The sequence below is a fragment of the Rhipicephalus microplus genome, chromosome X (genome assembly GCF_043290135.1).
Source record: "Rhipicephalus microplus isolate Deutch F79 chromosome X, USDA_Rmic, whole genome shotgun sequence".
NCBI classification, from domain to species: domain Eukaryota; kingdom Metazoa; phylum Arthropoda; class Arachnida; order Ixodida; family Ixodidae; genus Rhipicephalus; species Rhipicephalus microplus.
This window is the reverse complement of record NC_134710.1, coordinates 249,488,095-249,509,492: the sequence shown is the minus strand read 5'-3', so window position 1 is coordinate 249,509,492 and position 21,398 is coordinate 249,488,095. Positions and strand designations below refer to the sequence as shown.

Below are 21,398 nucleotides of genomic sequence, written 5' to 3'. Positions count from 1 at the left end.
GCGGAACCGTGAATTTTTCGTTATTGTGGAAATTTTGTTGAAACGCGTTCGTTGTAGCAGAGTTCGATTGTAGATGTTTTTCCTCGAGTTATAAGAGCTTCGCACTGAAAAAAGTCCCAGCTGTCTATTTCTAACCTAGGCGACCTGTGCCCACTAGAGTAGAACTTTTCTCTGTTTGCTGCCCAGATATCTGAATGTGTCAGCAGTTGAAAATGTCAAGGTTGACGTGGGAATATTTCTGACAATAGAAATATTGAGATTATATATTTCGAGAAACACTGGGCTGAACCAGTGAGAGTGAGTGACGCATTGTGTTAGCTTGGATTTCTGCATCCGAATTCTGTAATTAGGGAGTTGTGGTGCTGTCTAATTTATTTTTATGGGCATAATTTTTCTTATTTGCTTTTGTAGGTGACAGGAGAGTTGTCCAATGCTGGCCAACCCATGCGTCGTTTTATGCAGACATTCGTTCTGGCACCTCAGCAGCCTCTGAAGTACTATGTGCGCAATGACATCTTCCGTTACCAAGATGAGGTATTCACAGAGGAGGAGGAAGAGGAAGAAGGCAATACGGCTGCTGAGCAAGCTCAGGAAGAGGTTTCCGAGCCCCTAATGGCACACCATCAAGCTGCGCATTCGGAAGTGGTACAGCACACTGCTGATGCCACAACTGCTTTGGTGAATGAAGCACCCGTGCCTCCTCGGGGAGAGCAGCTGGGCAATGGTGGTAGCAGTCCACCTTCCAACAGTGTGGCTCAAACTCCTGGTCGGCCTGCTTATTTTGATTCTCAGGTGAGGCCAGTTACCCAACTTGTGAAAAAATGGTCTTGCTAGCTTCGCAGTATAGTAGAAGTCTTAATTGACAGCCACCTGTGTAAGTGAAAAACCTTCTTTGCTGGGCAGCAGGTCATGCGAAATGGGACAGCACATCTAGTCCCAGAGGGTGAGATTTCTTCACAAGCATCTCTGACAAGTGGCAGCCCTCCAGAAGCACCTTCGTCAGCACCCACGGTTGCTACCACTAATTCAATGAACTGGAAAGACGATGAATCTCCAGCACCACCTACTGCACCTCAGGTCAATCATCAGGGTAAGCCTATAGCTACATTTTATTGTGGAAAAATAAACCATTTATTAAGCCAGTGGCTTTTAAAATTTCTGGTCATGAAACTCTAGCAGGTTTTCTTGAAGGCTGCATTGCTCTTCCCATTTTTCTTCACATTGGCTTACAGTATGAAGAGAGGGGAGAGGTGACTGCTTTTTGAGTTTACCTGATGAAAGTATCACTGCTGCAGTATTGGTATTATCTTAATCTGTTGACTGCCCATTAAAGAAAAAAAATTCTGGTCAAAAAGTGCCTATTTTTTTTTACTGCTGATTTCGATTCTGATTGTACTAGAAAGTGACTAGTCAATGTTGAAAAAATGTTTTCTATGTTGAAAAATGTAGCCATCTAGTGGATGACACGCAATGTAACACATAAATGCGCAATTTTGTGCCTGAACGTAGAGTGGAGTATCTATTCCCCTAGGGCGAGTTCTGCGTGTCCAAAGCAGTTTGGGCAGGACGAGCTCTGCTCGTCCAAAGCAGTAAAAAGGACAGGGTAACCAAAAATATTGAAAAAAAAAAAAAAAAACGTTTTTTACGTGCAATTTGAAATCTGCAGCCTTTTTCGAACCAGAATCAGTCATTTGTTTGTTCTAGTGTCCTTTCTATCTAAAAACCACATATTTCGAAACTTATGCGGCGGCCTGCTTCACCTTCCTTAGGACCCTTCACCTGAGTGCGCAGTGGGCAGCTGAAAATGCACCGAAATGAAGGGCACTAATTTTTTGACAAGTTTAGTGGGAACGATATTTGGTCTGGCAACAAGTGCTTCATTTGTCGAGTCTATGCTCAACCGCATTTAAAAGTACTTTGCGCACGTTTTTCTTGCACGTGTTGTTTTGCGCGTTGTTCGCAGAGTTCCAAAAGTAATATGGTTTAGCCATTAGAAGAAATATAGCGAGATTAGAGGACATACGAAAGGCTGCCTGGGCCATATATTTTCACATGGCATCAATGAATACCACTTCATCCCACGGCCTTTGCCTAAAGGACGCTGATACCTGGTTTTAATTCAATAAAGCCCACTTCAGTGGTGAACCATACGTTCTTAAAGAACACCTTCCGGCAGCTGTTCTTAAGGCTGTTAAGGCAATTTATGAGAAACTTGCTAATCCCCAATTACTTGCTAAATGCCTCCACGGGAAAACTCGAAACCCCCATCGAGTCATTCAGCAATGTCGTATGGAAGCACGCTCCAAAAAAATTTTTCTCGGACACCTAACACTGAAAATATGCAGTCTTGACGCTGTAATCAGCTTTAATGATGGCAGTATAGCTCGTGTGAATGTGCTGAACTTGTTTGGAATTTCGCCAGGTCGCTACACAGTGCAGGGTCTGTGCGCACTTGACCTGCATCGACAGTACTTTGCTGACAGGGCTGCGAAGTAGGCGACAAAGGAGGCCTCAAAAAGAAAAAGTGCTATTGGTAATGAGTATATGGCTGCTGCCTAATAAAAATGTCTTTAAATTGGCAGTTATGTTGTGGTACTTTTGAAATAAGCATATTTTTCACTTGAAACCTGATTATTTCAAAACTTGATTTTTTGTATTTTGTTCCTTTTTTTCAGCACCACAGTATCTAGAAACATAAATTTCAGACAGTATTTAGAGAGTGTACTAGAGAATATACTGAAGAGCGTACTAGAGAATATACTGAAGCAGAATTATTCTAGTGTGAGCAAGTACTTTTTTCTAATACATCTAATACCGATCAGTGGGTGATAATTGGGTACCTTAAATAAAAGAAATTGCAAAAAATAAGCATTAAGAGTTACAGGGATAATTCTATTTCAGTAAGAAAAAGGAATGGCTTATGATAACAATGATAGTAATATAATTACTATAACCTATCGTTATGGAAAAAAACGTACATAAAGTCTGCCTAAAATACATGTCGGGTATAGAGCTTACCCTGATCCTTTAACCCCTTGACTGCTTTGGACGAGCAGAGCTTGTCCTGCCCAAACTGTTACCAAACTGTTTTGGACGAGTAAAAGTCGTCCCAGCGGAATAGGTACAGTCGAATCCGCCATAACGAAGTTGGCTTCAACGAATGCTTCGAAATTTCCTCCAGTACGAACTTCTTCACGGCTATGATTCCACTTCAACAAAGTTTTTGTGGAACAACTATTAGCGATAATATTTGAAGTAGAGCTTATTAAAAATCTCAAAAGTGTTTTTAATGTCTTGCCAAACCACGGACCTTAATAACATGATATAATAATAGCACATGAGAAGCTGCTTGGAGCAAACATACCGCACGCAATGTTGACTTGTGCAACGTAAACAAAATAGCATGCCGTGGTATATGATGACGATGAGATGATGAGTGATGGTGACACAAGCGCTCTCTCAAGTAGGTTTAAAAGAAGTGTTGAATCGTTTCTGCGTACAAACAGCACGCAATATTATTTTTTACTATCTGTAATCATTCTTATGAAGTTTTTGAAACTGTTTTCATTGTCAGGAGTTGCTGCTTTATGTACACACCAAAATTGAAATTGCGTGCCAAATCCCGGTAGGGTGCGACGAGATGTTTGGGTGACGACTTCTGGTGCTTCCGGTTTCACTGGCTAGCTGCACAACGAGCCGTTGCAGGCATTGCGGTCATTGTTTCCCAAAAGTGCGTTGTCGCGAATCAGCCAGTATCAGCCGGGGAAGAAGTAAAGTTTTTGTCGCTCGAAGACAAGGCTCGCATTATCGCCGAGGCCGACGCTGGGAGAAAGAAGTTCTGAATCGCTGAAGAGTTTGCGATTGTGGTGAGCTCTGTTTCAACTATATTGAAGAGCAAGGACGTCATAATCAAAGCTCTTTCTTAGGGAACGTCGGTGAAACACAAGAAGTTGACGCAGCCAACGCACGAAGCCTTAGACAAGACTGTCTACACCTGGTTTGTTAGACGCAGGCGAAGAAAATTGCCCTTAGCGGCGATATTGTGCCACAGAAAGCGTTGGATTTTGCATGCGTGCTCGGCATCGACAATTTTAAAGCCAGCGTAGGTTGGCTGAACAGTTTCAAAGCCTGCCAGAATATCACCGGCAAAGTTTTGTGCGGTGAAGCTGCTTCGGTGGATACAGATGGTGCCACCGCTTGAATGTCGGCCAGCCTCGGGAGCATCTTGACGGACTACGCACCGTCGCATATATACAACGCCGACGAGACAGGCCTCTTCTACAACATGCTTCCCAACAAGACTCTGGACTTCAAGGGGCAAGGGAAGCACAGCAAAAAAAGGATAACCGTGCTTCTGTGTGCCAGTATGGATGGCTCAGATAAGCTGCCTCTTTTGGTTATTGGGAAAAGCGCGAAAGCACGCTGTTTGAAGGGAAATTTGCACTTTCCAGTGAGGTACGAGGCCAGCAGCTGGGCATGGATGACCCCTGTAATTTTTGGCGACTGGGCTAGAGAATTCGACCCGGACATTGGCAGGCAAGGCCGAAAGGTGTGTCTGCTTTTAGACAATTGTACTGCGCACGCCATTGAGGGCGTGGAGCTCAAAAACATGCAACTCAAGTTTCTGCCCCCAAACTAATGTCCATCATTCAGCTGCTTGACCAGGGGGTCATCCAAAGTATTAAAAGCAATAACCGCAAGCCTCTTATTCAGAAGCTAACTTTGAACACTCAGTTGGGGGCGTAAGACGAAAATCTACCTATAAATGGCGCTCCAAATGATTGCTGCTTCATGGAGCGTGACGGGGCGCGCCATAGTCGCGAACTGCTTTGGCCATGCAGAGTTCACTGCGGAGAGGGCAGAGACTTCGGGTTCTGCGATTGAAGCTTGCGACGAGGACGAATCGCCCGACGAAGAAATCGCAGTCACATGGGCAGACCTGCAAGAAGGTGATGTGCCTGCCAGTGTGTATCTCAACGAGTTCCTCCAAGCTGACTCTCTGACATGGTGATGTGCGAGGAAATCTCTGACAAAGACATCATAAAAAGGGTACAAGAAGAGAGTGCTTTGTCAGATGATAGATGACTGCGCAACGCGATCTCGTACTACCACTGACTTCGTCGGGGCTGGCCACATTCGACATCATCAGGCATTACATCGGGGCGCAGGACGATGACGAAGCAATGGCTCTGTTGGCGGTGTGCGAAAGTCGTGTTGTACAATCGCTTGGCAAGAAGCGAAAACAGGCAAAGTTGACCGATGTTTGGAATTAAAGCTTGTTTTTGAGTGAGTCGAGTGTCATGAATGTATTTTATCATATTGCAACAACAAATTTCTGCGACAACGAAATTTTTCGCCCGCCCCCTCAATTTCATTGTTGCGAGATTCGAATGTACTCCCCTCTAGCATCCAGGGGGAGAAGTGTGCTTTTACGGGTTAGATTGTGTCATCTGCTATAAGGCAGCATCTTCTCAAGAATTTTAGGCGAGTTAGCTTTCTCTTGCGGCAGGAGCGCGGTTTTTGTGTGGAAAGATGGCATGCAGTGGTGGCGACTCATGCATAACTAGCCCTTGAACACACACACAAAAAAAAGATATTCGTTTTCGTCTTCTTTGAGGGATGTTTCGAGTACAGGATCTTGTGTCTGAAAGGGAAGAGAGAGAGCAATGGGGGGGAATGAGTAGGGCCTCCGGTAATCATGAAGACGGCTTGGATGCCAACATTGCGAGTGCCTGTTAGTAAAGCCACCTTGCGTATTTTCGTGCTTTGAATTTTTTTCACACAGCGCCGAAGCATTCCCGAGTGAAATACACGGAGGGTGCTTAGCCTACACAAGCATACCTGCAAAGTTTCCCGGATTGGCCGGGAGACTCCTGGATTTCGACAGTTTCTTCCGTTAGCAAGATTGTCATGAAAATCACCCAGAAATCAATTTTTGTGTGTGATCTGGCCACATTGGCAAAAAAACAGCTCAATCCGTTCCAGGCTTTTCGAACCTACCCCATTTTATTATAAACGAGTTTAAGAGGCGTTCATCTAAATGTACAGTAGAATCTCGGTGACTCGAAACCACGGCAGATACGAATTTGTGAAAATCTCCGGCCAAATTCCACTATGTTCATTAGGCCTAAATTCGAATGCTTCGAACACATTTCCTAATCACGGCGGGTGATACGAACTTCAGTACAGAAACTGTCGAATGAAGGCCGAACGAGAGCAGCGTACTTGAAGCTTTGGAAGTACGCCTGCGGCCGGCGCATAGACAGTGCGTGTGATTGTCGTTTCCACAACCGCTGTGGACAAAACCGTGGTCGCTCTTGACACGATCATGTATGGCAACAACGTAACTAACAGAACCTCGAAAATGTACGCTCAACCAGTCAAAGCAACGCTACTTTCTGCAAACTCTGCCGACAGCACTGCGGCAGATGCGATCTTAGATCGCATAAAAACGACCTAGTTATTGCACATGCGCATCCTAGCGCACGGGAATTGTAAAAGGAACTACTGTTTGCTGCGCCGCAATGGCCGTGCACAAAACCGCGGTAGCGATCTACGAGCTCTGAGGGCACGCAGCTGTAGATTAAGGCCATAAATACGTAAAAAAAAAAGGAAAACTCGGTCTTGCCGCAAGGGCGATTCAATGAATGTGACAGCAACAACTTGGAGTGTCATGTTGAGAACGGCAAGCAGATCGAAATGTGCAGCGCGCTGCTCTCACACAAATGATGCATGAAAACGATACGCACAGGGAAAGAGTGAATTAACGTTTACAGCTCGACACGTAACGCACTGTTTAAACAAAAATGATGCATGATACGTAATCACAGGTACTGATGAGTACAAACTAACAAGTGTCACAGTTGTTATACCTCGCTGTGTATGAAAAGTGTGCTCTTTTTACAAACGAGGCCTGTGCAGAGACCGAAGTGACATTTGTGGGTCCGGCAACTAACGCCAATCGTCCCAGTGAAAGCCGAAGGCACAAGATTCTCCCCACCAAAGGATAAGCGCCCGTGTACAAGCATCTAAATCCCCCCTCCAATCAGTGGGGCAAAATACGTGTAAAAGATAAGTGCACGTTGGTGCATCGTGACCAGCTGGGGCTTTTTCTTCTTTTTTGAGTGTGCATATATATATATATATATATATATATATATATATATATATATATGGTGAATAACAGTGGTGAGGGCAAGAAAACCAGCCTAGACTGTGCATACAATTGCTATCGTAATAAATAAAAGGGGCCGGAGGCATTTTGGCGTTCCTGTCAAAAGAACCTAGTAGTAAGTAAAGCTCTGACCTGCGCTTTTGCGGGAACCAGCTATGGTGGTTCCCGCAAAAGCGCAGGTCAAAGCTTCAACAAAGGATCAACACAACTAACAGAAATAGATTCTGTTAGTTGTGTTGATCCTTTGAGACTTTCACCTTAGTGGGAAACCCTACCCTTGTGTATTCGGCCACTACAAACCACTATAAGACTGCAACGCTGATGTTGGCGCTTGCGATTGAGACCCCCCCACCCCCTCTTGTTTTTCACGAGGTTTTTTTGTTTGTTTTTAGTTTTTTGGTGCAAAAAAGGCAAATAATTCACCCCCCCCCCCCTTGTTGCAGAGATCTTCCGGATTCAGAATCCTTGAACTTTCCAGGTTGTATTAGGAGCGAATTGCTGGTTTCCTATGTATTGTTCGGAAATGAACTTTATTCCATTAATTGGAACAAATATGTGGTGAAAATATTTTTTTGAACATCGTTTAGCTACTTTTTAGTACAGTCAGAAGTGAAATCAGCAAAAAAAATTTTTGACAAGAAAGAGCGGTAAAGGGGTTAACCTTGAATGTTGCTGATCTTGAATAAGAACTTTTTGATAATACATGTGTTCAGTTCTACTTGCGGTCTTTGAGCAGCTGACCAGCTTTGCAAGTGAACATTCTACTCTTGAGTAGAGCAGCACCTAATCTGACTGGAACAGAACTCTCACCTTTGGAGCTTAGTAGGAGTTCTGTTGTCCAGAAAAGCAGAGCTACCTAGGATACCATGCGTGGGGTTATTTGCTTTGCTGTTCTCTCCCAGCGCCAGTCACCTGCGTCTGGTCAGCGTCATTGATCTCTATGATAGTGCTGAGGAGTGGAGCAAATACATGTGTTCAGTTCTACTTGCGGTCTTTGAACAGCTGACCAGCTTTGCAAGTGAACATTCTACTCTTGAGTAGAGCAGCACCTAATCTGATTGGAACAGAACTCTCGCCTTTGGAGCTTAGCAGGAGTTCTGTTGTCCAGAAAAGCAGAGTTACCTAGGATACCATGCGGGGGGTTATTTGCTTTGCTGTTCTCTCCCAGCACCAGTCACCTGCGTCTGGTCAGCGTCATTGATCTCTATGATAGTGCTGAGGGGTGGAGCAGCTGTGCCATTTGCGCCATGCGAGCCAAACCTGTTTATCTATGCCATCCTGCGCCAAACATGTTGACCAGTGCCGTACTGGGCCATAGTACCCGAATTTAGCCCCATGGTGCAACTGCAAGCCCCGTGCCCAGGGGTGAAAGTGCAGCGCAATTTGCACCTTTCTGCACCAAACTGACCTGCTGTGCCTTCACGGCAATTTGCGGAAACAATGCTAAATTTAGTCAAGTTTTATCATCGACCAAGCAACACTGGTGGGCTATACAAAGGACACATTCGCGTCCATATTGAATTAGTTCGGCCATGTTGTATTTCGGTTCATGCATGAATCTTGCTAAAGTAGCGTCTGTGTGCATACCTCACTATGCGACTCTCTATACAGTCGGCGTCTGATTTCCCGAACCCTCAAGAGACCGCGAAAGCGTCTGGAAAATCGGGCAGTTCGAAAAAAAGAAAGCACGTGAAAACCCACCTTTTTTTCTAGGTATTTTTCGCTGATGGAAAGGGTAACGGCCGAAGTATAAGATTCCCATTGAAATTCAGCTAATGCATCGTTTAGGTAGCTCTGAAAAAAGCCGTTCTATAAAAAAAAAATCTGACGTGGCCGGCGCTACCTCATAGATCAGCACTTGGGCGCAAAGAAGTCGCCTATTTTCTTTTGCACAGTGTTCCGCTTGCCCGCGATCATATCTGCCTCAATTTCAGTCAATGTCATGTTGCCGCTGTACACCGATGGCAGTGTCATTAGTGCTCGCGTTAGATGTGTATTAGATGGCTCATTGTTATCGGTGTCGGAGTTGTCAGAATCCTTCGGAATCTCACGAATGACTTCGTTATTGGTCAAGTTCGCGCATAGCTCAAGATCTTTGTCAGCGTCGGCGAACCCCTCAAAGGTTATCCCGGCTGAAATCGACATGCCGGCAGCGCGTAGGTTGTCGAAGGCAACATCTGCAGATGGCAGTTTGTCGCACACTGTCCAATTAAGGCTAGACGGCCATCTCGGCATCGAGTGTGAAGCCCGCGTGGCGAAAACAGTTCTGCAGTCTCTTGCATAACCACCTTCCACCATTCCGCTTGCATGCCAAAGGTAGACCTGAGGTTAACAGTGTAGGTTTTCCCATCATGAGCCTACGAAGGGGCTTTGTGCGCTTCGAAGGTGCGGACGAAGACGAAGGTACAGTCGGTGCCATTGCTGTAAACCGCGAATCTGCTCGACAAAAAGCGCAGCATGAAACCGCTAAAAACTCGGTGGAGGCTGAAGGTCGGAAAACGTGATAACATAGTGCGCAGCAGCAAACGATCAACCGCAGACACGCCCACAGAGTTCACAAAACATGTGAACTAAAACAGTGATGTTTGGCTTGGCTAAGCCACTAAGCTACGGATGTTAACGGATTGACATGTGGGGTTTCAAGGTGATGGCAGCCGCAGCGCGGTGCGGTGGCTAGCGGCGCAAGGATATGAAAACATTCAAATGGTGGCGTCGGTGGTGACTTTGGGTCGGCGGTTAACAGTGAAAAGTCCGTGAAATTGGATGTCGAAGGCTATAAGCGTCCAGAATTTCGGATTTTCTAATGCGGTGACTTTACGGGGAACTGCCACAGATCTGTCTGGAAAATCGGGCATGTCCGGAATTTCGGGCATCTGGGAAATCGGACGTCGACTGTATGTTTTAACAGTAAAGATGTTAGCCGAACAATATAAACTGAAAAAAAAAAAAATAGTTCCACTGTGAAAGCGATGACTGCAATAGCAAGAATTTGTAATGTTGTAATGGTAATGACGCACGTGCTCCTTTCTATTGTAGCTACCGTACCATTACGCAAACCGCACCCCAATGGCCGGGAACAATCTGGATAATCTTGGAACATTTTGTGGTGAGATTTCGCGCACAATGTGTATATTGGAGATTGTTCTGGAACTTACGCAGCTGGAACCTTCGATGGCATATGTATAAATGCTGATGCACTTTGCTGCTTGGCTTATTATCGACGGTCAATGCTGTGTTTCGCTGCTATCAGTCTACAGCTTGTATTGCTTTTAAAATGAGGTTTCGTTTTCTGGGCACAGGTATGCCCAAATAAAGTTAACTTATGAAAACAGCGACTGCTTCCTTCGTCAACGTCACGACCCCGTGACAATACGAAGGCGGAAAGCTAACTTTTTTGGATCTGACATCGCGACACTATAAAACACTGGTGTAAGAAAATAAGTACAACCGCTTCAGGGAGAAATGCTTTTATCTGCATATCTCTTCCCATTGAGAGTGCACCATGTAGAACGGTTTGAGCTGTACTCAGATGCTTGCGGATAGCACAGGCGGCAACTTATCACAACCACGCCCTATAGCATCAAAGTTCACAGCTCCTGCTCGAGCGACCCCACCTCTTTCCCCCCCCATATATATATTTTTTATGCTCGTTCAAGATGGGCGGCATGTTTTATCTATGCTTGAGCATTCGACGGCAGATCTAACATGCGGTGGGATGGTATCACGTGCGGCCTCCGAGAGACAGAGGCCGGATGCTTATTTAATATCTGCTTGTGCAGGGCTCAGCACCCCAGCTTGAACAATTTTTCGCACAGGTCGAATGTATTATGCATGGGCATAGTTACCAACTTGTAGGTTACGGTGAAAACCTGTCGAGTGTTCATATAGTTCCTATCATAATAAAAAAAATGACAGCATATTGACGGAGTGAATAATGATCAGAGGGGCGAAGCTTCAAAAGGTTTTATCAGTAAACTGTGAATCATCTGCTGGCCGCGTGCGTCTGTCTGTCCGTCTGTCTGTCTCTGTCTGTTAGCCCATCTGCCTGTCTGTTCATCCGTCCGACGATTTGTCTGTCCGTCTATCTGTCCGCATGTCCGCCTGTCTGTATATCATCCATCTGTTCATCTAGTGAACACTCCCAAGTTCTCGCCATCTCGTGTCTTTTCATCATGTCTTCATCATATACAAGTACCTGCCATCCAGCGGACATTCCAAGGACTAAAACGAGAGGTGGCTGCTACATACAGGAGACACCCGACCCACGCCTTAAAGGGTCCCCGAAACGGTTTTTTTACATTCCGTTTTTGAATGAACCACTACTGGAGTAAATCATTGGCACCAGAATTCAATTGAAACACCCATTATTAACGGAGCTACGAGTACTAAAAAAGTACCCTCCTCCTCTGCTCCGCCTTTCACCCTCAACTGCCCTCGACCTCCTTCAAGTGCTCCAAGCTAAGCTCCGCCTTCACGGCGCCTGCGTCACGATGTGGCGTGAGACTGCATACGCGTAAATCCCGCCTCAGATCTGATACCGGCAGTGTGTGCTGCGCTTTCCACAGCCGATCAGATCAGCTGGAAACGATGACGTCTGTGGGGCAGAGCGTGTCGCTTGGTGTATGGGTGGTTGAAAACGCATTTGGCAGAGTCGCAGCAATCTACGGTGATCGGGAGGGATTCACAGCTTTAAAGCGTAAGAAATTACACTGTTCGCACAGAAAGCTCAAAATTGGTCTCTAAATTACCCTTGGGACTTGGTCTACCGGCCCAATGTGTAAAAAAATCGACAAAACTTAAATTACCCTTGGGACTTGGTCTACCGGCCCAATGTGTAAAAAATCGTCAAAACTGTTTCAGGGTCCCTTCAAGGAGTTTCGCCCCCTAAAAAAAAAAAATCACATAATTTCCTAGCAATGGCGTAGCGAGCCCATCTAAATTTCTTCGCGGTTCTTTTGTCGACTGTGGCACTTCAATGACCAGAACATAATTTTTTAAATGTATTTTTATAGAGCCTTATTGGTTTAGTATGAAGATAACTTTTGTTATATTAGTTCATCTCTAGTCTTGAGTAGCTGTTGGTTGCGGTGTTTTAATCACATTTTGAGTGTTGCATCATTTTAACATAAATTTTTTTATTTATCTAAATGGCTGATCAGAGCACTGCTTATATTTTTTTTCGTGAGAGTTGCTGTGCATCAGCTTTGTTATTGTTAAGCTTAATACATATATCAATTCGAAGAACGTCTGGTCACTTGACAAGCATTGAATGCTTAGTAAAAACCACTCAATTCTTTTGGTTTTATTAGAAAGCAAAGAGAAAGCAGAACTTCTGATTGACAGTGATGTGTGACCCAAGAAATCTGCTCCAAAACTAAATTTTGATGCTCCTAATACACCTGTTAGTGCTCCATAACTGCTCTAAAACGCCTTTTTTACTGCTCCAAAGCTGCTCCAAAACCGTATTATTCCTGCTCCCAAAGCTACTCCAAAAGACTGAAGCCCGCTTCCACCCCTGCATGCCCGAAAACGTGGCTCGGACATATTTTTTTTCGTGAGAGTTGCTGTGCATCAGCTTTGTTGTTGTTAAGCTTAATACATATATCAATTTGAAGAACGTCTGGTCACTTGACAAGCATTGAATGCTTAGTAAAAACCACTCAATTCTTTTGGTTTTATTAGAAAGCAAAGAGAAAGCAGAACTTCTAATTGACAGTGATGTGTGACCCAAGAAATCTGCTCCAAAACTAAATTTTGATACTCCTAATACACCTGTTAGTGCTCCATAACTGCTCTAAAACGCCTTTTTTACTGCTCCAAAGCTGCTCCAAAACCGTATTATTCCTGCTCCCAAAGCTACTCCAAAAGACTGAAGCCCGCTTTCACCCCTGCATGCCCGAAAACGTGGCTCAGACATAGTGTTTTCAGTTTTATAGAAATCGTTAGTTTTGGTTTTATCTATGCAGTGATGGCTTGAGCAGCAGCTGTTAAGTTTAATTGTAAGGGTTTAGTCGGGATCGCTGGCACGCGTGCTCACTGGGCAGGCATCATCAGCATCAGCACGTATGGCTAGTAAACCCTTCTAATTGCTTTGCTGTCAACGCGAAGAGACTGTGTGAGAGGGCATCGCTCCCTGGTGTGGCAGTAGTTTCTCACACTTGCGTTTTGTAGAGGTATGCGACATTGGATCCAAGAGTTTGCTGCCATCATTACTTCGTATTGGGCGCGAGGCCCACCACTGGAGGCGCGAGTGCCGCAATCGCTGTGACGTGTAGGGTTGAATCATGTGATTTTACCTTGCTCTGGCGAAGGAAAGCTGGCGATTGGATGCGTTGTTTTTACCGTGACTTCGCATTGTTTTCCTTTTAACAGCGATGTTTTTTTCTCGCTTCATGTGTACCGACCTCTGCAAACTACACAATCCTGAAAGCTGCAGCAAAAGTTACCGGCGGCATGCCACAGTCGCCTCTTTCGCGCGGTTTTATTTTGAGCCTACAGGGTTAAAATGAGCATCGACCATGAATGCTCACATAGAAGCAAAAGGTTTCAGTTTCTGTACAGTAGCCTAGTTCACAACGAAAAATAAATGTGCGAACAGTCAGATTATGTATATTTTAAAATAGGACGTAGGTATGTATATGTGGAGGAAGTTGCCGTCATTATGTTGAAAAACGTGCGCCGTTGTCTTAATTGTCAGAGATTGAGTCAAGATATAGCTCGGAAGTCCAGTTCTTTTCTCGGCGGCTGACCCGCAGGTCGCGGGATCGAATCCCGGCTGTGGTGGCTGCATTTTCGACAGAGGCGAAAATGCTGTAGGTTCGTGTGCTCAGTTTTGGGTACACTTTAAAGAACCCCAGGCAGTCTAAATTTTTGGAGCCCTCCACTATTGCATCTCAATCACATATCAATCAATCAATGGAAGCCCAGTTTTTTCTCTCTATTTTCGTAAATTTTAACCTATTCTGGTCTATTTCGTGGCCAGTTTCTTCTGCGTGTTCGGCCAGCGCGTTCGACGAAACATTTTTTTTACATCTAACATGTGCCGCTCCAGTCTACTAAAGCTACTTCTTTGGCCAAGGTAACCTAACCACAGTCTGTTACCCTCCTCTCCGGCTGTCTATCTCCGTGTGTGTACCCGACCACACGGGTTTCCATCCGTCAGTAACATAGCCAGAAAGTGGCACACCAAGCCCGTGCCTCCTCCCAGTTTTTACCTTGATATATAGCGCACAAAATAACGATCTACCACGTCTGCCTGCCCGGGCTTAATTCTAATCAATATGGTCCGTTATTTGTAATGTTATTCGAAGTGAGGCTAGTCAATATGGTGCCTCCTTCGAAAAAAATTTCTCCAATGCCCCTGCCATCCGTGACTTCAGCTTACAGGGTTCCTCGTTTATATAGCCACTGTCACTTCCTCTCAATGTTGTTTTCATCTACAGACAAAAGCGTGGTAAGCTTTGAAAACTGATTCATCCTCTAAGAGCTGCCATTAAATATCGCACAGCTTATGAAAGAAGCTGTAAAAGAAAAAAAGAAAACTGGATTCTGGCAATTTCACTGAAACATGAAACTTTCGTATAGATCACAGTTCGCAAGACCTCGCAGCATGCACATTCAAGGGCACTAAATGACAGGGCTGGCTCATCGCAGTTTTTTATCGCTATTTACCCCTTTGTAGAAGCTCTGGAACTGACCCAATTATTCATAATTCATTTTCACCTGTGTGGATCGACGGAGATCGAATGTGCAGCATGTGACCACTGTAGAAAATTAGCGCAATAAGTATTATTATTGTGCCGCAGAGAACAGTTAAAACTCTGAATCAGGCCTGCACGTGTGCGAAATTCTCACAATTGGCCACAATCATAACAAAAAGGTTGCGCCTTTAGAAATGCTGTGCTGGTTCCCACAAAGCGGGGAATTTGCTTGCACTGTGCTTCGTAGGGCTATCTGCGCTAAACGAAAATGTAAATTTGCGCATGCTTGTCAGGTCACCCACGACCCCTTTTCAGATGCAAATCTACAGTGAATAAAGTGGAGTGGTCACCCGTATTTCTTGAAGCAGACAAATTTCTTTACCATTAATCTCTATTTGATGGGTCATTCAACACTGAATGACTCGTTACCTTTGACAGAAGCAGTGCGCTCGGCCCCCACGGTTTTATTTCGGTGGCCATAGCAGATGCCGCTGGCAGTCAGGCATTATATTATGAAAAGGGTAGCACTTTCCCGGGCAGTTATTTAGCACTTCGTTAAGTCAGGGAAGAAGCTGAAGCAGCATTTTACTGGTTTCGTTGAGTGAAGCACTACAAGAATAATAATAAAAAAGGAGACATGAAAGCAGCGGTGGGCTGCTAGCGAGAGCTGGCGGAGCAGTCCAACTACGCACCTCACAGGGATGGCCTCCGCATGGTGGCGCCACCGTATGTCTTCGCGCCCAATAACGTTTCTGTTATTTTTTTATGTCTTGATGCCAGCGTTCATGAAGTACAAGGATAACTAACGCCCAGTTCCCAGAAGAAGAGCCTAGCTAAGAGAACAGGACCGCTCATCAAGGGCACGCGCACTTTTTCGATGATTTTGCCGCTGTGCTCCATTATGCGGCGCTTATCGACTCAGTGGTTCATGCTTGCGCTCTAGGTTACAAAAGAAAAGGGGAAGGGGAGCTAAAAAAGTCGCAGTTGCACCGCATGGGGTAAGAAATTAATGGTATAGTAGCATGAATTGTAATGTTAATCGAAGCGAGGCAGGCAGCTCTTTGAGATTTTACTTCGCATAACTCTACGAAATGCTGCGGTAAGAGATTGGGCCGCACCTGGGAGTGTAATACTTTTCAAGCAGTCTTTCCACGATGGGAGCGCAGCGCATCGTAGTATATGCGAGCTGCCCGTTGAAGGCTGTCTAGCTAGCACGCTACAATGCTTTGAAAAAGCAAAGTTCACAGTTGCTCTCCGTGTGACCCCCTCCCCTTCTACCCCTCAACTTCGCGCGGCTTTTTTGTGCTCGTTCAAGACAGTGTTGCCTCATTTCGACGGCGGTGTGATATGATTGCATGCGCCCTTCACGCAATGGAGATGGACTGGCTTGTTACACCTGTGCTTAAGCCACATTCTTCGCCCCCACTTGCGCGGATTTACCCGCGGGTAGAGCACACAGTTGATGTTATCGATTTGGACTTCACATGATTGTGACTGCAACGGCGACTCTAAAAACCTACCGAGTGTGTTGATATTGCTATTGGGGGGGGGGGGGGGGCACAATTTTACATAGTGTTTGAAAAAATGCAGCATTGGCCAATGTTTTGTCACGTGTGCGGTGAAACGGAGTGACATCAGCTATTAACATTTTCTCTGGCTGCTCTAAACCTCCACCAAAATGCCTTTCTGGGTGCTCCAAGCCTGCTACAAAAGGCACTTTTGTCTGCTCCTAGGGCTGCTCCCAAACCCATATATTCTGTTCCACCCCTGGAGTGTTGTTTAAAGAATGCTTGCATGGTCGAAACAACTTATAATGATCCCAAATATAGCAGTCTGTCAGTTATAGCGGTTATAAAGGTGAATAGTTTGAGAAACTCATTTATGACAGCAGTGTAGAAGTGAGAGAAGGAGTGCATGTGGCGCTGTTCAGTATAAACAATTCGACTTTGTTTAGCTTTTCACTACACTCAATGTGTGCGACTCATGGGTAAGTCTGAATATTTTGCGCCAATTATTTGACGGACAAGATTGTTTTGACATGATCAAATAGACTGGGAGCATCGACCTAAACCAAAGGTTCAATATAATACTGCCATATGGGAAAGCCAGTACATTTGGAAGGTCAAGCTGACAGGAAATTTGATCCTTTCAATGTGCACGATGTTATTGTTAACTGTGCGGAGCTATACTCCTAGCCAATCTTTTCCTCCTCAAGTACAGTGACATGTGGAGAGCACACTTTTCATTTACACTCCTGTGTGGTGCCTGCTGTATACTGCATGTTCTGTGTGTACCTCTTTTGGGTAGGTGCACTGTAGCATAGGAACTACAATCATGGCTGTCCCAGCAACATTGTAGCTTTTGATGATGAGGTAATTTGCGCCTTAGGTCTTGCAGATGGACAAAAGCCTGTTGTCCAATATGTCTGCTTGACCATTGCTGAGAAAAGTGCTCTGAAAAAGCTCCTTTGTTGTTGTGTAGAGGCATGAACCTAGAGCGTTAAATTTTTAAAACGATTAATGGCCTAGGGTTGAGACATTTGGTTTAATGTTCTTCATATCATTCATGTACAAACTATGGAAATGCACACTATATAATGTATCAGGGAAAATGTGCTTTATGCATCCACAGGGAGCGCACAGGTCTTTGAAGCCCCTGAATACTCTTAAATTGAAAGTCTGTTTTCAATCCCCTAGAAACCTTGAATTTCGAACCAGATCTTCAAAAACCATTAATTTCTTGAATGCTAAATTTGAATTGGTACTTCTCATAATTAAAACCTGTGACAGGTCCTGGATATTACTTTAATATTCCCAAATTTTCGCTTTGAAAACCTCTTCAAACCCTGTTTGTAGCCAACAAGCTCTACCAATTTCCATACCTATTTAGCAGCCTCATTAGGCAGCTGGCAACATTGGACCTCATGCGAGTCTCGAAGGCGGCATTCATCATATGTGTTATGTCAGTGACTGAAAACATCACCGCCGGTGCTAGCGGAAGTAGTCTTCGAGTGCAGTTGCCCCATCGCTATGGCTTGTCCAGTGTCTCCGTCCAACGCGGTGTCTGCTTGTGTGCGTGGGCTTTACCCTACTGTGTCCTTGAGCTGCTAGCACTTCTTGCAATGAGCATACTTCTTATGTGTTAGTGATGCAAGTCATGTATTTATATGTTAAACAATGCCCAGAAAAGGCAAATTTCAGGCTACAATTGAACCCTTTTATAAGAGACATGCACCGGGGAGCATTTGTTGTCTGTTGAGGTGTCGTTTAAGCAGGGTACCATATGCCCATTTTCTGATAAACCACTACTCTCAAACCTCATTATAACAGAGTTGCATCTAATAAGTAACCAAGTTCATTATATATTTGAATATTCGTTATAAAGGTTTATTCCTAACACAGCGGCATCAAATTGGCACCAATTGCACCAATTTGATACTAATCCCCATTACTGCCCCAAAACCATGAAATTTGCTGAAATTGCACCTTGCTGCACGCAATTCCCGACCAGCCTCAACATTTGCTCAGTTGCGCTAATTTGAGCTAGACAGAGGCCACGTTGGTCATCTGCAGTTTTGCGTCATAAATGAGTGCAAGCGTGCAGGCCCTAACCCTAAACCACAACGTCGCATATACACTCGTCTCCTCTTAAATGGAACTCGAAGGGGATCTATAAAACTGTTCCATTTATTAGAAGTTTCATTTAAGCAAAGTACACTTATTTAGTGACTCAAAACCTTTATTTAAATTGCACAAATCTCGCCTTACTCGTGAGGATGAGTAGGAGGAAAAAAAAAGAATGAAGGGTAGTTTGCTTGGCAAGCTTGAGTTGTTTTTTCACAAGGTACGCACCCATGCCTAACAAACTAGCCAGACATTCTGGACAAGCCTCATGCTCAAAATAGTGCTGCAAAAGTTCAACAGCCTCTTTAGCTGATCGGTCTGGTGGCACCACTGCACTGGCAATATTGTCATCACATTCATCGCTGGAAGGTTGATCCTCATCTTGCACTCCAACAATCATTTTCTTGACAGTCTCCTCACGACAGGTACGAACATTTTCATCAATTCATTCGTAATCCTGCAGCGTGAAAGGGGCAGAGGGCACGACATCACTACATCAGCAAGGCTTTCTTCTTCATCAGGCACTGCTTCTTGCACTTGGAAGCCAGCATGATGAAAGCATCCGTGTATTGTTGTTGCCTTCACTTGCTCCCACGCACAAGCCAAAATGTGGATGTCTGCCAATAAATCTATGCTGTAGCAATTCCCACTGTCTGCACAAAGCAGCATTCGATGAAGCAATTGTCTCTGGTAATAAACTTCAATGTTCTGAATAACCCCTTGATCCATCGGCTGGATCACTACTGTTGCATTTGCTGGCAAGAACTCCAGAGTGATGGCTTGGAGTCTTTCAATCTGGCCATGGGCTGGGCAATTATCCACAATGAAGACAACCCTCCTGCCTTGCCTTGTAAATCTTGCGTCTTCCTCCCGTAGCAAGTTTTCGAAATAGGCTATGGTCATCCACTCTTCTCTGTTCGCATGGTACGCAACGGGAAGGTGTGGAACGCCTTTGAAACAACGTGGGTGCCTTGATTTTCCTATTGCCAACAGCTTCAATTTGTCATCTCCGGCCATGTTTGCACCCATCAGCACAGTGATGCGATTTTTACCGAGTTTTCCTCTACTGCAGGCTTTGCCTTTGAAGGTGAGAGTTTTTGATGGAAGCGCCTTATAAAAAAGACCCATCTCGTCGACATTGAAGACGTCTCGTAGCTCAAAGCTTAGCAAAATTACCTTACACCACCCCTGTTACCAGTCAATAAAAAATGTCCGTGTTGACTGCAGCACTCTGTGGGGTCTCGAAATGGCGGGAGAGTGCCACGCCGCGCTCTTGGAGTGAAAGGACACAGTAGACGCGGTCGGTACAAACCAGACAACATACATACATTTATTTAACTAATTTATAGCGACGATATCGTCCGCCGAATCGATACCATCAATTGTAATCACGCTAGGACATCAACGCTAGGACATTCATACACACTATTTTCATACACTCCAAAACATGACAAACAAAATAACATGACAAACACAATAACATACCCAAGGCTGTGTCGCCAACGCTTGACATACCACGAGGGCCCCCGGCGCTCAGGCCCGCGTTGCCACGTGCCGAGGACCCACGCTAGAGACAACTGTCCGTGGCAACCGCCACGCCACAGAACAGGCTCGCTCAACTCTCGCTTGCCACCAAGGCTTGCTTCCACCAGGGGTCGCCGCCGGCGCTACCACTGTAACAACCATGATCATGATAGTGGTGCTCAACGCGAACACGCCATCTATCGCCCGGCGGTTGTTACCCGAAATGCGACTTTTGGGCGAGACATCTGCACCACGTGGCGCAAACAACTGCACAGAGGGTGTCAGCACCCCCACATTCCTCCAACCTTAAATCAAATCACATTCTAAAAAACAAAGAAATTAGCTACACAATCTTTAACAAAAAATGACATCACATGCTTCTTCATAATCTCCTTGTGCCATGACACCGCCGCCGGTCGACACTGCTGCACTGTTCGGCTCGACTTCACCTCAGTACCAGTCCCGCAACAGCAACGTTGCCGTCGGCGCGAAAACCCTTCGCTAGCGCCGACACGTCTTCTAGTTGCGACCAGCACTCATGAGGGCGCCGGACTGCAGACACTTGTGCAGGTCCCAGGCATCTCCATTGCCCGACCTCACGACCGGATTCCTAGCCAGCGACGCTGACGGCGTGCATAAGACAGCCGGCCGTAGATGACATCCCTCCCGCTGAATAATTCCAGAACACTCGAAAGAATAATGGTGCAGGTTCAGAGGATGGAGCTTCGGGCTTTTCGCCCGCATGGTACGATGGTTAGTACAGCTAGCTAATACATCGGCGGCGACCGAGACCCCCATCAAAACAAAACAAAAATCACTTTTTGCTAACTCGTGCATCGCAAGATAAAAAAGTGAGGGAAGCAGAGCGCAACACCTGAATGCCACGATCCACCTAGTTGTGCCACGTGCGACAGGCGGCTGCGCAGAGCCTTAGGTCTAAAGAGTCGCTCGGCAACAACCGGCATCCACCCAGCACCCAGCCTAGGCGCAAAAGAGGTAGCCGCGAGATGTCCACTCTGTGAGGTGGCCCTATCGCTCGCCGCACACAGCAGCTTACTGAGCGAATTGCGTACACCGTACTGAACGGTGTTATGACAGCCCGGCGTCAAGCCACAATACAAGACAGCGACGACGCCTGGCTCCCTGAGCCCAAAGATACAGAAGCTATTTACAGAAAATCGGACCACCCACGAGGCTTCCCTACTCACTCGCTTCGGGCTTGGCCTACAAACCACGTGCTCTAGGCCTTGCTCACCCCGGGATGCGGACCGTATGGCTCTCATCCTAATTCAACGACGTTTTTGAAAGCTAACAACAAAAAAAAAAACCACTTGCGAGCAGAAAACAAAAACACCCAGACTGCCGCCAAGTTAAAAC

The 21,398-nt window shown here is 45.4% G+C and overlaps 1 protein-coding gene across 7 annotated transcripts in view; it reads left to right on the top strand.

The window, feature by feature from the left end:
• The window catches only part of rin (ras GTPase-activating protein-binding protein 2), a 114,241-nt gene that overhangs the window by 38,944 nt on the left and 53,899 nt on the right, over positions 1-21,398 (top strand). For 6 of the 7 annotated variants that reach the window (XM_037414162.2, XM_037414164.2, XM_075878912.1 and 3 more), the window contains exons 4-5: positions 412-792; positions 904-1,090. In XM_037414162.2, the coding sequence (XP_037270059.2) occupies positions 412-792; positions 904-1,090 (568 nt within the window). The remainder of the gene's footprint in view (positions 1-411; positions 793-903; positions 1,091-21,398) is intronic. The other variant, XM_075878911.1, reaches the window with a different exon arrangement.